This window comes from Anopheles coluzzii, chromosome 3 (genome assembly GCF_943734685.1).
Source record: "Anopheles coluzzii chromosome 3, AcolN3, whole genome shotgun sequence".
NCBI classification, from domain to species: domain Eukaryota; kingdom Metazoa; phylum Arthropoda; class Insecta; order Diptera; family Culicidae; genus Anopheles; species Anopheles coluzzii.
Window position 1 is genome coordinate 40531499 of NC_064671.1, and position 18803 is coordinate 40550301.

General features: G+C 41.6%; 1 protein-coding gene across 5 annotated transcripts in view; it reads right to left on the reverse strand.

The window, feature by feature from the left end:
- LOC120956524 (neural-cadherin-like) overlaps window positions 1-18803 on the reverse strand; it is a 285145-nt gene that overhangs the window by 9095 nt on the left and 257247 nt on the right. For all 5 annotated transcript variants that reach the window (XM_049609788.1, XM_049609789.1, XM_049609787.1 and 2 more), the window contains one exon: window positions 325-462. In XM_049609788.1, coding sequence (XP_049465745.1) covers window positions 325-462 — 138 coding nt within the window. The remainder of the gene's footprint in view (window positions 1-324; window positions 463-18803) is intronic.

The window sequence follows — 18803 nt, forward strand, 5'->3', positions numbered from 1 at the left end:
AAATGGCTTCAAAGACTTCCAACGCTCGAACAATTCTAAAACAAAACGGTCTTAATGTTCCTTTGGCTTCGGATGGCGAACGGGTTGTGTATGCAACCCCCTGCACTGCTCTAGTCAAATCTTATCAACCGTACGAACCCCAAAGGTTTCCCCATTTCATTTCAATGTTGTCTGCAATGTGGTGTTGCCGCAGTTCTCATTTTTTAATTCTTTTTCGTTCCATACCGTCACGGTTAACTGCAGTGATTTTGTTTTGTTTGTCGTCACTGGCAGACAACGTGGTGGTGGACAACGTACGCTTGCGAGTGCAGAATGTTGACCTACCTTAAGCACAAATATTTCTCCCGTGGCCTTGTTGATGTCAAAGTTGCTGTCGGAGGGATTTTCGATGTCAATACCGGGCCCGGTCAGAAAGTAGATAATGTTGTTTGGTCGCTCCACATCGGCATCCGAGGCGGTAACCTGTTCAAGGCGAGGGAAAAGACACGAAAACGAGGCTATAAGTGGCCAGGAGAGGCAGCATAAAACCAAAAACAAGGGGAAATAGAAAAATTCGGAAAAATAAACGATGGGGAAAGGTTTATTTCTACGAACTATCGAAATCAATCGAAGAAGAAAGATTGCATCAAAGAAATGCAGGACAGCCGCAAGGCGTAAGATAGCCTTTCGCAGGTTTGCTTTGCGCGCTGTCAAGCTCAGTCAGCAGTGTTGCGAACGTGAACGGGAAATATGAATACTACGTAATCGGATGATTGGCATGACCATTTGCTGGTTTGGATCGATGAGATTGGACAGAAATATCAACGTACACCTGGTATGTTTGGGTAGGTCGGCTGGTCTTGATACACAGCTTGGACAGCTAATTCAATTCCATCGTCTGTCAGTTGGAAAATTAGTTTTTCATTTATTACTTCAAATTGCACTGTTCGATGATGTTGTATACTAAGGAGTAATTCGTTTGGTAGGAGGTAAAATCGTTCAACATATTTTCCAGAAACACAACAACCCAAAGTAACGTGACGTTCAAGTTCAGCTCGAACCTGGAAAGTGTATAGCAGCTCGAGACAGTAATGCCTTCATTAGTCCATGAATGTTGTTTCAGCCATTCTGGTTGAGTTATTGCGCTAACAACGTATCTAACTTGATCGCTGGCGTAGCTGTGATTGATTGCTGTTTGTTTTGTTGTCTTTAATACAAACAAGAGATAGAGAGAGAGGTAGAGAGAGAGAGAGGCAAAGAGAGTGAGAAAAGAGAGAGAGAGAGAGAGGCAAAGAGAGTGAGAAAAAGAAAAAGAGAGAGAGAGAGAGCGAGAGAGAGGTAGAGAAAGAGAGAGAGAGAGAGAGAGAGAAAAAGAGAGAGAGAGAGAGAGAGAGAGAGAGAGGGAGAGAGCGAGAGAGAGAGAGAGGGGGGGGGGAGACCATTCCGTCTTGATTGATCGCTGCCAACAGTGCATGCAATTCCTTGGACGTCATTCTAGCTAAGTGTTTGTAACTATTTAAGCCGCGTAGTTGAATATATTTACCAATTCAACCATCATGCGCTTTTACAAGGCTTGACTCATACATTTAATCTTGTACGTGTTACACTCTACTCTGAGCGTTAATTCCTCTTCTTTAAGAAAATACAGAGTCAAAGGTGAATAACATTTTCGTTAATTCTTCGCGTAGAAGAAGAATCATAGAATTCTCTTCCTATTTTTGGCAACGATCATAATTATTATTTATTTATTTATTATTTATTCTCTACGTGCTCGATACGAGAGCTGCTTGATATAACGGTAAGTACAAAACGTGCCATCAATTAACTGAATTTATCTGGCTTGTCAGAAGCGTCGGACCGGCCTGGATTGAAGGTCGTTACAAACGCTTACCCTGTTTACCTCCGATGTACTGGAACGCTGCGCTTGCAAAGGTACAGAGCTTGTACGTGGTCTATTGGCTTGTAAAACAAATATCATGGTTACCGAAGCATTTAGCATTTTTTTCCTCTTCACTGGATTGTTTTAGAAACGAGATAGCTTTGATGAAACAGGAATCAGCATCATCAATTCGTTCCGTGAAAGATTTCATCGACTCACTTACTGCTTCTCACTCAATGGAACGCAACTACTCACAGGCTCCACTACTCACAACGCTTGATGAAGTTAAGCATGGCATCAAGGGGCTTGATCTCATGCACCGTGAGTTTCTCACTTCCTTCAACTCACTAATGAACAAGCTCAACTCTCATCTTGCCACGCATACTACTACATCGAGTGCTCACCATTCCGCGATTCCTGCTACGCACTCAACGACCACGAATCCAGTTGCGGCCTCTAAGCTCACCCATCAAGCTGTTGGTGAGAATCCTTCCAAACGTCGATTGATGGATCGCTCTCCCGACTCGTCGCCTACCAATACCGTTACACGCGCTATGCTGTCATCGGGTACAGGGTTGTCCTACAACAATATTACGACCGTTCCTGAACGCCCACCCCGTACTTGGGTCTTTATCTCCCGTATTGCTCCTGATACTCCGATTGAAGCGATCCGTGAAATGGCCTGTTCCAACATAGGGACAGACGACATCTTGGTATACAGCCTTGTACGACGCGACCGGGATCTTTCTACGCTCTCCTACGTATCTTTTAAAATTGGTGTACCGGATTCGCACCGGGCTATTGCTTTGGCTGCTTCAACCTGGCCTCGCGGGATCTCTTTTAAGGAGTTCATCAACCTTAATCCCCGCTCCGTCAATGTTTGGCGACCCACTACTGCAGCATCCCATGCACCTTCTGCGCCTGTTACCCGTGAATCGGATCATCATTCATCGCCACCTTCTATCAACCACACGACACAACTGCGAAACGCTGATTTCACTATTTCGCCCGATCATGGTCCTATGAGCTTGCCTTATACGCAGTACTTTCAGCAAGCGTAAACCGGCTGATCCGGCTGAAGATTTTCATGAACTACCGACTTTACCCGAATTGATGGAAGCTAACCCTGCATCTAATACACACAATCCGTCCGACTCTCTTCCGCCGTTAATAACTTGCAGCGAGAGCACTCCCGGCGCATCTTGCTCTCTCATTCCTTCGATCGATCGACTAAACATCTACTATCAAAACGTAAGAGGATTGCGCACAAAACTAGACGAGTTACGCCTCTCTCTATCCGAGCTTGATATGGATGTGTTGGTGTTAACTGAAACATGGCTCGATGGCTCAATTCCGTCCTCTCTTATCTCGGAGGATGCGTATGTCATCTATCGCTGCGACCGAAATTCTCTCAACAGTAACCGTTGCCGTGGTGGTGGTGTACTCATTGCCTGCTCTTCCGTGCTGAACACGTCAACTTTATCACTGCCGTTCGACTCGCTGGAGTCTGTTTGGACAATTGTTAAGCTTCAAAACCTTGCAATCTATATCGGCGCCGTTTACATCCCACCCGATTTGCGTTCTTCCGAAGTAGTCCTTGACGATTTACATGAGAGTGTTAGTTTCGTTGCTGGCAAACTTAAACCAAATGATCTTATGGTGTTACTTGGTGATTTTAATTCACCATCACTCTCCTGGCAACCGTCGGCATCGTGCGTTAATCAGTTCATTCCTACTGGTGTATCTCGTGAAAATGTTTCTCTGCTTGATGGAATGTCGGTAAACGGTTTGCTGCAATTATCCGGCATAAAAAATATACGCGGAAGACAATTAGATCTTCTATTTGCCAATGCTGGCTTCTTGGAATGCTGCTCCCCCGTCATAGCTTCACCTGTTCCACTCGTCGCGCTAGACAATCATCATCCCGCTCTTGAGACAAGCGTGCTCCTTACGCACTCTCGCCCTGCACCCTCCCAACGAATACCTACGGCTCGTATGTTCAATTTTAGGAAACTGGACTACCAAAAGCTTCATCATATTTTAGCCGGTACCGATTGGTCCTTTATTAATGCTGACTGTGACATTAATCAAGCTGTAGCAGCGTTTACTAATGTAATCACTTCCGCCTTCCCTTCCTGCTGTCCTCTCCTTAAACCCGCTCCTAATCCTAAGTGGTCGAACAGAGCTTTACGTCTATTAAAATCGGACAAAAACCGCGCTCAACGCGCCTACCGTTTAAATAATACTTTACACAATCTTTGTGTATATAAATATGCGGCTAAGGCTTATCGTCTTCTTAATCGCCATCTGTATCGTCGCTACGTTCGGCGTCTTCAAATGCGCTTCACTATTGATCCTGGGTCATTCTTTCGTTTTGCGAACTCTCGGCGAGGCTCTGCTAGCCTTCCATCCACCCTGTTTCTTGATCTGTCCTCTGCTACGTCCAATCCTGATATATGTAACCTATTTGCCAAACATTTCTCTAGTGTATTTGTCGATCCTAGTACTTTTAAGGTTCCTTTGGACGTGGGCTTGTCTTACACGCCCTCTGATGTGATATCATGTAATTCAGTCGTTGTAAGTGAAAGCCTAGTAAAATCCGCTTTATCCAAACTTAAAACTTCGTTTTCACCAGGCCCCGATGGCATCCCTGCCTGTGTTTTGAAAAAATGTGGCAATACTCTCACTCCTATTCTCACTCGTCTTTTTTCTCGCTCGCTTAGTGTAGGGATTTTTCCTAGTCAATGGAAACTAGCTTGGCTTGTTCCCATTTATAAGAAAGGTGACCGCACACTAGCATCAAACTACAGAGGCATTTCTATTATTTGTGCGTGTTCTAAAATCCTCGAGTCAATTGTCCATTTATCTGTAATGCCTTGTGTAAAAAAATATATTTCTACGGAACAACACGGCTTTATGCCCAATCGCTCAGTGTCCACCAACCTAATGTGTTTTTTGTCTTCTCTATATCACTATCTGTCTAGTGGTAAGCAAGTAGACACTATCTATACCGATGTCAAAGCGGCATTTGACACTATACCTCTATCATTACTTGTTGCTAAGCTTCGAAAACTAGGTTTCGGTGGCTCTATATTGCCGTGGTTCAACTCCTATCTTGAGAATCGTTCTTATGCAGTTAAAATCTGTGGCTCTTTCTCTGAATGCTTTCTTAGTTCTTCGGGAGTCCCTCAAGGTAGTGTCCTTAGTCCCTTACTGTTCATTCTCTTCCTCAATGACTGTACTTCGATCCTTCCTCCTAACGGCTTCTTGCTATATGCGGATGACGTTAAAATTTTTCTTCCTGTATCTTCTACAGCTGATTGTCTAGTCCTTCAATCCTGGCTCTGTAAATTCTCTACATGGTGTGCTTCTAACAGTTTAGTCCTGTGTCCTCAAAAATGTTCCGTCTTGTCTTTCTTCCGATCTTCTACAAGTATAACTCATGCTTATAGTGTCTGTGATGCCCCTATTCCCCGTACGTCCTTGTCTAAGGATCTTGGTGTCTTCTTTGACCCGAGTCTTTCTTTCAAGGAGCACACGAACTATGTCATCAACAAGGCCAACAAAAGTCTTGGTTATATTTGTCGCATGTCCACTGAAATTCGTGATCCCTTTTGTCTTAAGTCCCTTTATTGTTGTTGGGTCCGTTCCGTACTGGAATATGCCTGTGTCATCTGGTCTCCTGTCCAACTATCTCTGCTCCAAAGGATTGAGAGGATCCAGAGACGTTTTACAAGGATCGTATTTCGTAGGTCGCTGGGTCACCACTCTATTCCGCTTCCTTCGTATGACGATAGATGCACTTTATTAGGCCTTGCCAAGTTGGAGCACCGCTTCTCGGTCGCTCAGGCTTCTTTCGTCGCTGGCATATTGCTCAATACGATTGATACCCCTTCACTTCTGTCGCGCTTACATTTGTATGCACCTTGTCGCACCTTACGTTATCGTTTTCGTCTCCATTTACCTATATGTCGTACACGTTTTGCTCGCAATGAGCCTTTTGTAAGAGCTATGTCGTCTTTTAATAGTACTTCTGATCTGTTCGATTTCAACATATCCTATCCTGTCTACCGATCCCGTCTTCGCTCCTTTTCCGTACCATAAACTCCTTCCAACTCCTTCGTGAATAATTGTTATACTATAGTCAGTAAGCACTATTGCTGTAACCCAACGTGGCCGAGCAATTAATAAAATAAAAATAAAATAAAAATTTACACCATTCCTTCGACGGGGCATACGAAGATGCGAAGTTAGTAACCGATCGGGAAGATGCATCACGGAAAGAAGAGCCCCTGCGAGTATATGTTGCGCATTGTAAATTTCATGATTGCGTTGTTCAATGGTAACGAGCACAAAGTTTCTCCATTGGCATACAACACCACTGCTTTCGGACACTGTATGCAGTGTATTGCGTGCGTATGCGCGGTTGAATAGCCACCAGAGCAAAATAATTCCCCGCTCCGAACACGACAGGAAGTGTGTTAATAGTTTTTTTTATGTTCATCCATTTTATTTATTTTTTCTTTTCAACTCCATTCTCACAAGACGGAGACAATGAGTGCCGCGCATTTAAAAAGCTCTGCTTTTGCAGTGTGTTTGTTTTGCCGCAACGAGGGGAACAAGAGAGTAGAGCAATAAGGTGAAATAAAATGGCATCGAGTAAATATAAAAGACCTTCTTTCTCCATCTGTACGGTCTCCATCCCTACATGAGAAGAGTAACAGGAAGAGAAATACGGAACAGAAAAGCAACCAGCACGACACAACCAGTTTGCCGGTGGTTATGTAAATTTTAATGAAATTTCATTCTACTTGATAGCTGCACAACTTTTTGTCTTCTCCTCGTTTCGATCGCTCCGGAGCGACATTTTCCTACTCAAACATTCTTGTATTTTTCTTGGCCTGCACGCCAGATTTTCCATTCCAAAAGTTTGTACGGCTCTCTGCGCTTTGCCGGCGGGCCGCTGCGTTGTCGCCGTCGGTGCAGCTTCGGGTGGACGAGCAAATTGCTAAATTTATGCAAACAGCTACACCATGTTCATGTTTATTCGATCTTATTTCTGGTGCAAGCATTTTGTATGTATGTGTGTATGATTTTCAGAGTCAGATTGTCGACAGGGCTTTTCCGGGAACGCGTCTATGTCAAGGACACGAATGTGGAGGTCACATTAAATGTGTTTTCGAACAAGGCGTGCGAATAAGCGCAAAATACCGACGCCAACCGGAAAAAGTGTGTAATGGGCGTGTACTTATTTTAATTAAAAAGATTACTTCTCAGATTTCATGCTTATTCTAGCCGGCGTCAGCAGCGAACCGGCCTAGCGACGTACCGAGTGACGTTTCCGCTTCGCGAAGGCAGACGGGACAAACTCGCAATCAGAAGCAAGTTGGACATGCGTTAATTTTCGGTGATAGCTCATAATTGTGCGGAACGCATTTCACAGGAGTCACCCGACGCGGCGACTGGATGTAGCAGGCTCGCCGGATGTGCAAAGCGCCTGTGGCATTATATACAGATCTATTTTTGCGAAATCGCTTTGCCAACAGCTTGCTTTGCTGCTTGTCGGAAGGATTTTTTTATTGATTATTTGAGCGCTTTAGATGTATGACAGCTGTGAACTATCAATCATCTTAAGATACGAGAGAATGTGTGAAAAATTGGGCTAATGCACAATGGGCAGTTTAGAACAAATTGCGGGATAAAATTATTTTCGCAGAAATTGTTAGTTTTTATCATTTGTAGTAGAGTATTATGATAGTAAATAACATTTTATTTGTAGTTCGCATCCATACCACCAGGTGGCGCTACATAAAATAGTGTTTTAATGGATTTTTGCTTAGTTTTATTAATTTTGTGTTTTTTTTTCTTGTATTATTTGTTGCTAATAGTATAAACCATTTTAAAATATACTGTAATGTTCCATAATGAAGATTAAATAAATAATAATAATAATAATAATATATAAACAAAACATAATAATTTTGAATAAGATATTTTTTTCTGCTTTGTTTAGGACAATTGTAGCTAATTCTCGTCACTTTTACTCACAGGTAGTACAAATATTAAAAATTTACATACACAACTTAGGTGGATGCTATTACAAGCTCCTGACGTCTAGTTCACTTTTCTAAAGACATGAATAAAGGCATTTAAATAATTAGATAGAGCAGGTGCATTGAAATAAAGTACTTCCCAAATTCGTAATGAAAAGCAGCACATATTGTTTGTCTTTGAATATTCATCCAATACCTTTCCAAGTGCTGTACTGCCTTCAGAAGGGGTAATAAAACTAGAAATCCTTCTTGGTTTTACAACTATCTGAAAAAATCAAAATTGCACGATAGCTACAAACTAAGTATTTACTTCATTTGTAAAGTTAAACCCTGTCTTTGTTTTAGTGCGTGAAGCTACTGATATTGAACTGGTTAACGAATCAGAGAAATACAGCTCATTATACAAAATGTCCTTCTGGATGCATTTTCTTTCTTGCAAAATATTCTTTGTAGCATCTCCCCTCTATCCTTATATTTAGTTTGTCATGAGTTTTGGGAGTTTCTTCTCCCAAAACGCCAATAGATGCTACTGCATTCATAACGTTTTCCTGTTATGCGTATAATTTAAGAATTACTTTCCTTATATCCTTCTATAATCTGCAGTAGGACCAAAAGGTATTTGGTTCTGATTTGCTTCATTATATTTAATGATAAAGTTAGGTTAGAATAGAAATTTACATATAAGATAAGTACATGAGCTGAAACTAAGATACACAGCTTCGTAATTGAAATGAAAGTTGATCAAAAGCACGTAGAATATATTTTTGTAGAATACACGAAATACGCTACACTAGGCACCTATGGAGCCGCCTAGTTACGCATGTGTCTGTTTTTAGAAAAAGTTGATGTGAAAAAACTTCAATAAAATTCGCGTTCGCAAACTTTCGCAGAATATTTCTTCACAGATTGATAGCATATATATTACACTATGATGTGACATATATGAGATAACGCCACTCTACGCCACTTCCATAATGGCATCAAGTCAAAACTTAAAATGATGAAAATTTTCGGGAAATTTTTTCAGTTATTATCGTATATTTTTGCATAAAATTAACTTAGCTCAAAATTTTTCATGTGTTAAAAAGCTGACTAAATATCCTTTATAAAATGTCTAAATTTATCAAAATCGGTTCATATTTGAAAAAGTTACAAAGGTTTAAAGTTTTCCAAAAAAGTGAAGATTTTTCTGCGTTTTTTTAACAAATCTCGACTTTGAGAGGTGTTTTCTAGAGAACCAGAACAGATAAAGAGCTCATATTTGGAATTTTTCTTAGTTTAACCCTTAGTATTAAAACCTATTATTTGGAATTGCGCTATTACAAAGTTGATTTTTTGAATTTCATCCCGGCAAATGCCCATTGTGTAATGGTGGAGTAGCGTCAACATTCTCCCTTAATCACACACACACACACACGGTCACAAACACAACACATACAAGTGTAACCAGGTTTAGAGGAATTATTTAAACAACATGCAACGAATATCTGCACAAAAAGTAACGAGGACGCTTGTGGCAGCTGATGTGATTGGGAACATGACAATGCTGTACGAGAAGGAACTCGACGACATACTCGAAAGGGTTCGGAACAGGATGCGTCTTGCACCGTATGCGTTGGAACGTCAAGCCATAGTGTTTAGCGGCAGTAGCATGGTACTGGTATGACAATATCATTGGATCTTTACCCAAAAATACCGATCGTTTGAGACGATCGATAGCGATGAGATAAAGACAAAAAGAAAAAGGGGAAAGAGAGCAAAGAGATAGAGAGTGACCGTAGTAAATCTATATAATTTGTAATGACGTCTTACCCCGTTAAAAGCATATTAATATTCATATTTCACCTCGTTAGGATGCGCTCGAGAGCGAAAGGGTTCCATTGACGTGTGTGTGTGGCAGTACGTGCCATTCGATTACTGACTTTTACCATCATCAACCAGCGAGAGCAATGGGGACATTGTTACGGATCACAAGATAAACCAGATAGAGGATGAGAAGAATCGGTCCCTTCGTTGCTTTGGTTGAGTGCACGTTGACGTTATTATCATCGTTGTCGTTTTCCCCGTGCAAGATGGTTGCATACAATCAAAGTCACGTTGCCAATGCGGCCATCAAACATTTTCCAGCGTGGGATATGAAGCATTGAAAAGAGGGAAAGCCGGAAGCCGGATCTTGTGTGGAACAGCACGGTGCTCGGTAAATAAGATTATGCTTTCGCCTTACTGAAAATGCCTTTACTTGCGTGCACGGAAGCGAAAAAGACTGAAGACGATTCGTTTCGTACACAATATGGGGAAAGTTTCATGTATAAAACACGTTTATCGGTAGTGGCGGCAACTATGGTCTGTTGCTTCCATTATATAATATCCTGTATTGATAATTCGTAGTGCACAGAGAGACGGTTGATGTGGAATGCATTTTGAGAACAATTATTTTCAAACGTAAGGTTTATAAATGATTAGAGTGATGAAAACAAAAACAACACTTTATTCGTATACCTTTAATTATAATATCAACATCAGCTCTATACCAATCAGACGAGCTGAGGCTAGATGAAATAAACGAAAGTGACGATATATTTCTGAATGTTTCCAAGCACAAACAAACTAAATTTGGTTTGTTTTAAGCTGAAAAGCTATCCTTATTTGCTATGGTGACCGATGCAAACTACTAAAAGCATGTTTATTTCCATCAGACTCCCCATCAGCATTACCGTGTCCTCTACCGTCTTCTCTAGCTAACCAGCAACTTTGTGGTCTTTCAGCAAACTATCTCATAAATTAAATAAATGTTTTTCAAAGGCAAGCTATCCCAACGACTATGTGCGTCTCTGCTCTGAGCTTGTGCAATGGAATACAGCATCATACGAGGCCAGATAAGCCGACCCTTCCCAGTGCCCATCGGAAGCGTTTGCTTTTCGGTTTGGTCCAGCGAATGTGTGTGTAGCTGGTGTCATCAAGCATACCCCGTTTTACTACTAAGTACCACTGACCGAGAGGAGCCATGTAACGGTCAGAGCCATAATTGAACGATCGAAAGCAATAAAATTGATAAGTGCCTTCCATCGTATGGAGGTCATTTATTTCACTTCACCCGAGGAAAGTGTTGCCAAAGGGCTGCTTCTCTCACACATGCACGTCCATGCGGCTGGGAGTGTCTTTTCTAAACCTTTACGAAGCTAATGACATATACTATCTATCTTCTCAGTGCCCCTTGGTCCAGGGGAGAGGTGAGGATAGTTGAATGAGTACCGAACTCTATCCGCAGTGGGACACTATGCCAAATACGCATCATCAGTGAGCTTGTGGGCAAAAAAGTGCCCAGTTTCAACTATAAGGACACCTTTCTCTTTGATCAAAGAGCACGTCATGTGGAGGGATGCTTACGAGCAGGATAGAGACGAGATCTATTGGTATTTAGTGTAGCATCCTTTCGTTCCCAGCTCTTGCTTGATAATCTTTAGAACGGTGGTTCTCAAGGATGTGTGAGAACTTTGAGTAAGGGTCTTTACTTTTACGGTGTGCGCTAGGCATGCTGGTTGAACAACTTCCTTACCACGAAGATAGAAGGTAGAGTGTTTGTTAGTATGTAATATCGGTACGGCTAACTAATCCACCACCAACTTGCTCGAAAACTCTGCTTTTAGTTTGCTAGAATTGAATACAATACTTTTCACTATGGGATTCTTTTGTTTGAACGTCAAACAGATCGAGATGTACCTTCGGAAATATCTTGGTTTAAGATACTTCGGTACCTTTGTATGCTTCCTTCACTTCAAAAGGAGCTGCGAATTTTACGATCGATTCGACATGTTTGCAGTTCATGCGTTGCGATCCGTAAATAGGTGTGCCGAATGGAGTTAGCCTGTGTGGTATGAGTGCCCCGGTAGATACAGTTATAGCTTTAGTGCAACATTTTACGGCCACGTAACTGTACGGACGTGATTTCCACAGCAATGTTGGCCGTGTTCTTTTCCATTTTGTGGAACAAATTGTTTTCTTGGATTCGTTTGTTTTACTCCTTCACAAACAAAGTACGTTTTCCGTTTCAAATGTTTCAAAAACTGTTATTGCCGCCGTTCCATAGGCGGTTTGATAAGTGAACATGGGCTCATTCGTGGACCATAAAACGACACGTTTGTGAAGTCTACAATTCCGTCGAAAATATAACCGTATGCTTCTTTCATCGATAGACCAGAAACAGGATGAAAGTGTGTAAGTTTGCTGGACGGGAGTAAATTTGTCGTAAAAGAGTGGAATTGTTTTTATTTTACGTTTTTACACCATCCACGTCGTTCTCACGTACGCGTTTATCCACTCTGCCCTAAGCAATGTGGTATGGCAGAAACACTTCGTATTTCTCTCAAACACAGGAGAAAACGATTTTTGGGTGAAATAATGAAACCAATAGCAGTGTACCACCACGAGCAGCACATGACCTAGGGCAAAGCGAACCGGATGGATTTTGCCCGATGACAGTACCGAACCAGTTCACTGGCTGAATATTGTACGAGAAAGTTTGGAATCTAACTTTAACGACCAAAAAGTCGTGGAAGGGAGTGCATGTATGTTTTACTGCATGTGCTCAAGCGACCACTGCATGTTACTTAGGATAGTACGACCAACTTTACGACACCATTAGGTGCTTCGTCACGATCCCGACTTTTCAGTTGGGTTGGGTAACAGTGAGTTAGCATTAGTGAAGCTAAATAGTCTTCGTCACTTGACTTTTCCTTAAAAAAAAAAGAATCCATTACGTGTTTGCGAGCAGCTGCTGGAGGAAATAATATTAAAGGGATTGTGGAAAAGGAAATGGAAGATAAGGGAACAGTTGCCATTGTTTCGGGTGTTTGATTGCATAGAGAGGATGCTCCATTCCGTTGATTAATGATTGGTGGAATCGAAAACAGCGTGCGACGCGCAGATAGCAAAGGGAGCAAGTTTGATCAATGTGAAATAATTAACTACGAAGAACTATTGAGTGCATGCAAATTTGCTCGAGGAGGGTAATTAGTAAAATAGAATTTGTGTTGCCGAGAAGCCTTAAGATTACGAGCCATAATTTGATGACTTTATAACCAAAGCTATATGGAGTATTTAAAACGTTTATTATAAAGATATCGAAAAGGCTCCATCAAATCATTATTCCTGTTTTCGTTTCAAAGGCAGAACGTCATAAATGTTTAAAAAATAAATCATAAATAAATAAACGCTTACAGTTTTTTTGTCTGTTAGGAGAACTGAACTTTATTCTAAAATAATTTTTTAGATTTAGATTTTAGAGATTAAAGATTTAAAATGTCATATTTAATACAGTTAATTTGTTAATCATGATTGAAAAAGTCTGTAGTGATAGAGTGGCGGAAAAGCTCTTCGAAATGGGGTCGGATGGGGTACCGTTGAAATGCAAAAGATGATCATGAAAATCTGAGGGTAGGAAGAACTACTGGAGGAGTGGCAGTATGGTGTCATTTACCCAGTCTTCTAAATTAGTGACCGGCTGAAATGCTCAAATGTTAAGGGGTCCGTAATGCCGATAAGATTCTCTCCTAGATCCTGTTCTGTCGACTTGCGCTCCTAGAAAAAAAATCCACGAGCTTGCTGAGCTGTACGACGAACCGAGCATCCTAACGGTGGCGAAGGTTGGCAGGATACGATGGCTGGGTCATGTCATGAGGATGCCGGACTCATGCCGTACCAAGAAAGTGTGCGACAGCGATCCTCAGTTCGGCATAAGGAGCAGGGGAGCACAGCAAACTCGAGGGCTGGATCAGGTGAAGCAAGACTTATCGGGCATGAATGGGAGGCTGCAGCCAGGGACCGAGCAGTCTTGAAAATGAGTGTTGACCGGGCCATGTCACACCGACATGCTCTATCGTGAGCAGGCCAACAAGAGAGAAAAAGCGAGAGAACGATTGAATAATATCACAGCACCAATTGCCATTTGGATGTTAATTAGTTCGTACTATAAAAATGACAACATCATGCGTTCTAAGCTCTAATTAATTATTTATTAATTTATTATCTATTCAATTAATAATTTATTTATTTTTTTACTTCTTAACTACATATTCATTTAGAACAAAAGTAATCCTTTGGGATAACTATGTTGACTGTGGTTTTGTTTTTTGAATTATATATTAAAAAGTAAACAGTTATATTGTTAAACGCTTGTGTGATCCGCTTGCAAATGTGATATTTACTTAAATTTTACCCGTGTTTATGTGGTAATATTCATTTATTGTCGTGTAGTGCTGTGTCAATAATAAAGGCAAAGACTTAGAAGGCAATCTCTTCATCCATAATTTATCAGCCCTTAAAAGGTTAGACTTGACAATTTAACGACAAAACCAACATGGCTTTTTTTAGCATTCGTAGTTTATTTGCATTTTCTACACATTTCCTACACATTTCCCGCATTGTTTTTTTTTTTTTGCATTTTCTACACAAACAATACGATACAATTCCTGCGCCATGTTTTTCTTTGTTCAGGAGGGACGCCTTTAACGTATTGCTTATCCTGCGCCATGTTGCTGTCTTGTAAATAAACAAACAAAAATAACAAAGCACAACAAGTCCACACAATAAGCCGGACAGAAAAATACATGCAAACCACTCACAAAGACATGCTGCCTGCTTAAGAAAACACAAACAAATGATGAATCCTGTTGCGTTGCACAACAGACCGGGCCGTGCTTCCCCCAACTGTTCGTCCGCGGCCATTTGGCATTTTGCGTTTGCAGTGCAAATGCACTGGGCAAGATATGTTACTGTGTAACCAGAATGTGTGCAATTTTTGTATCTGTTTTTAAATGGGGACATCGTATATTTTCCGTACAGCACAGAATTTCATTTCAACGAAGCATGGAGTTTGTTTGGCGTATACCGTTGTTTTTCTATTGAAACATTTTCTAACCGAATGCGTTGACGCTTGCTTTCTTTTTACTTCAGTGTCGTTTCACTTGCTAACCTTATATGCAATTGTGCATACTCGGAAGCGTTGTATGTTTTATGCAATATTTCTATGGATGCGTTGTTTTTTGAAACTTCTGCCCGACATAACCAAAAAACATCAAGACGGTTTTGCTGCTTGTTCTATTGTGTCACTAGCAGACGGTAAGCACGGCCAGACAAAGCAGTACAGTTTAGTGCTGGTGAATATTTTTCATTTGTGCAAATCTCCACTAATGTTTCGCATGGTGAGGCATGTGCAGTGGGTCATGAACTGTAGCAAGATATAAATTGAATAAATATATGAGGAGACAGGCAGCAGAAGAAAAACCCACATATATAATTTTATAAACAGCACTCACTTCCTCAAGCTATCTTCAAGCGTATAAGGTGAGGGAGAAATGTTTATAAAAATAACAAGATTTAATTGGTCCACCGTGCCGGTCTCGTAGTACAGTCGTCAACTCGTACGACGTAACAACATGCCCGTCATGGGTTCAATCCCCAAATAGACCGTGCCGCCATACGTAGGATTGACTATCCTGCTATGGGGGGAAATCAATTAGTCACTGAAAGCCAAACCCACAAGTGGTACAGGCAGGCCTTGACCGACAACGGTTGTTGAGCCAAAGAAGAAGAAGAATTGGTCCACCGTAGTGAAGGAAAACTGTGAGAACAACGGCAACGAGCTTGCAATCGTAGATTTTGTACTTGTTTTTTCACACAACTCAGCATGTTGTTTGGTGCAGCTGTTTGTATTATCAGACGACAGCGACAAGAGCGTTCCACAACGGAACGTCTTACAATGTACAAATGTCAATTCCGTCTGCGTATGTACTAGCTAAACGAAGCGTGGAATGCTGCGGAAGTACAGCTGAAGGGAAAGAGACACAAAATAATCAAAATTTACGATAGAAATGGTAAAGCATAATGTCGTAAATACGTATAAAAAACATCTAGCTCTTTATGGTTTACTCAATTGTATTCCGAAGATATCCGGAAAATTTTCTAATAATCGTTTGGTATTGTTTAATTTTTTATACTTGCTAAATGAAACAATCTCAATTCTTACGTTTATTACTATATCATCAAAAGCTGATAATTTCTTACAAACAATCGTTATATCAGCAAGTCTTCCTGTTCCGATGTTATGGCTTCGTATTTATTTCCCTAATGGTAAGTTTACTTTCAATGCCCCAAACAATCTGAAACGGCTCGTTAACAGTCATTGGAGCCAGTGTTGGAGCTGGTCATTCGCCATTAAAACTCAATAGAGTTCGCACGGTTCACTTTCACTGAAGTGACAATAACCATTACCATCATCGGACAGGTAGAAGTTATCTTAACTATTTGCACACAGTGCAGTTAAGATGCGATGGCAGGATAGTAGGGTATTCCTTTTTCCGAAAAGTTGATCCTGCTGGGGTCTCAGGATCTCAAGGGACTTTCGTAGGTCGTGTAGGATAATTCCCCACGTACGCGCTTTTCCCGCTCATCCCGCACCAAAACCAAAAATAAAAGCGTTACGAATCTTATCGAATTGCGCTTTTGCTTCGAAGCTGAAACCACTGGCACACGAAATAGCTTTCGGGTCCGATTTGTGGTGGTGGTTGGTGGTTCCAATTTGACTGAAATCATGGGGTTCGGTTTCGGTTCGAGCTTCCGTTCCTGGTTGGCTGGGCAAATAAAACGAACCAAAAGGGGAGGTATGATGGTTTAGGCGCTCTCCTGCGATTCCCTCTGATGTTTCTTTCATTGGCCATATCGGTAAATGAGAGCACCGGAAATTGTGTCACTGGTTTGTTTCTAACCGAGCCGCAAATGCGCAACGCGAGGGACAAGACTCGTGGAAACGGGCTGGCCGTTGATTCGAACGGGTATTTTTCCGGTTATTTCCTTTTCGTAGGCGACAGCGTATCATCGTTAGGCTGAGTCTGACCCAGGGGGAGAGTGTGTGCAGGGAACGGTGGATGGCTGCTTAGTTGCCGTCCCTGTTTTCAAAGACCGGAAAACGATGTTAAGATTTTCAGTCGACGGCCTTCAAACGCTCCGTTACCGCTCCGTGCCCTTCGGTACAGATTAATATCTACGCTCCGATGGCGTGCAAAAGCGAACGTGACGGCGTCTGTCGCCCTGCGGTGAAAGATAAAACATCAACCGAAAAGCCCGCACTAATGTAACCATCGGCCACATCACAGGATGGAAGATGTCCTTCTCGGGTGAAACGAGCAGACCGTATCGGGTTGGGAAGAGACGAATTGTCTAGCGGGCTGGACATCCCCGCCAGCTATTACGAGCCGCCAAAGTATTGCGTTGTGGTCTTAAGGAGGTGAACTTTACGCCCTATCCCAAAAGCCGGCAAACAGCAGTTGAACGGAAAGTTTTAGCGCTGACACAGCATGAATTCTGTGCGAACGGAGTAGTTGCACTTGTTTGTTCTTTTCCGAGAACCATGCTCGGTTTTCATGATGGCAAGCTTTTGAACATTCTTTCGGTGCGGTAAGATTCATTGGTCAACCATGTCCATAAGGCTGATGGCAAGGGGCATGAGAAGAATCGTACAGTTGAAATAAATTATTCATTGTGTACCAAACATCGATCCGAGAAGAAACCAGTCTGCAACGATAGTGGTAGCATAGAGAGCAAATCTGAAGTGAAATTAAAATTGTATACCAGTTAAGCAGGTTATACATCTCGGGACTCCTTCGAGTCACAATAGGCGGAATTAGTGTGCAATCAGCAAAATTTCAACAAAGTTTCGCACCGAAAATGAAATAGTTTATGGATGGTTTTGAACGATTCGATCGATTTATGTTGGATTTTAGTACCTAATGCTCAAATTCTATAACACTACCGCAAGCTCGGGTTTTATTGGAGGAGCCTAAACTTCCGTTAAAATTCTTATGCTAATCAAGCCATCGAGTCAGCTTAACACAACTTTCTATAATTGCTGTGGTTTAGTTAACAGTCGACCTTCCGGGCTCTACACCGGACGCCGGTTGCCGAAGTTGAGCAACGATCAAGCGTTGTTTATGACGTGGAATACATTCAGCAAAGTGGCTACATAAAACTTCTTCAAACCCGTTAATCCAAGTCCAGCACTCACCCTTTGAATCGAAAAGGGCACAAAGGGATAAAACGAAAGCGGGAGAGAAATTCCAATTTCCAAAGCTTTTACTCGAACCACTACTAAAACGGCAAACCTTTGCATGCTGGTTTCGCGGTTTTAGAAGAGATACCGGATTTTTTTCCACACATACTCTCTCTCTCTCTCTCTCTCTCTCTCTCAAAAATGAGAAATCTTGCCCTCGACTAGATAGGGAGATTTATACCGTCCAATGAATTATCATTTTCTGCTGCCCGCAACGAAGAATGTGAACCCAGAATTCTTCACACTACTCAGGATTTTCGGAAAACAGTCAGGTCACCCAAACTGTTAGTAGAATAGAAAACGTTTGCAGAGCGTTGCAGCTTTGCGGCAGTGAAGATCAGTGGGAAATAACAACAATAAAAAACAGACTCTCAACCTTACGGTAGCTTATGAAACGAGTTGATGATTGCGATGCTTGGTGCCTCACTTTCGATGCAAAATTCCACCGGCACATAAACCAGCTTATGAGGAGATCGTTTTTCATATTTATTGCTTCGAATCGTTCGGGTGCTACCGTTTGGAAGCACTTTCTCTTGTTCACTATCTAAAAAGGCACAGATGATAGCAAGTTAATTAAAGCTCCAATTGAATGGAATTGCGTTTTTGCTACGGCAACAATTGTGAATCGACCAACAGCAATGGTTGGAGGAAACGCATTTAGTGTAGCAATTGGACCGATAGTCAATCGTTTCCTGAGTGCCGGAAATCGTATTAGTTTCGGTGCAACTGATTCATTATCGCAAACACTCTCTCCTATGGTACGTCTCGTTGGCAACCGTAATGATAGGAA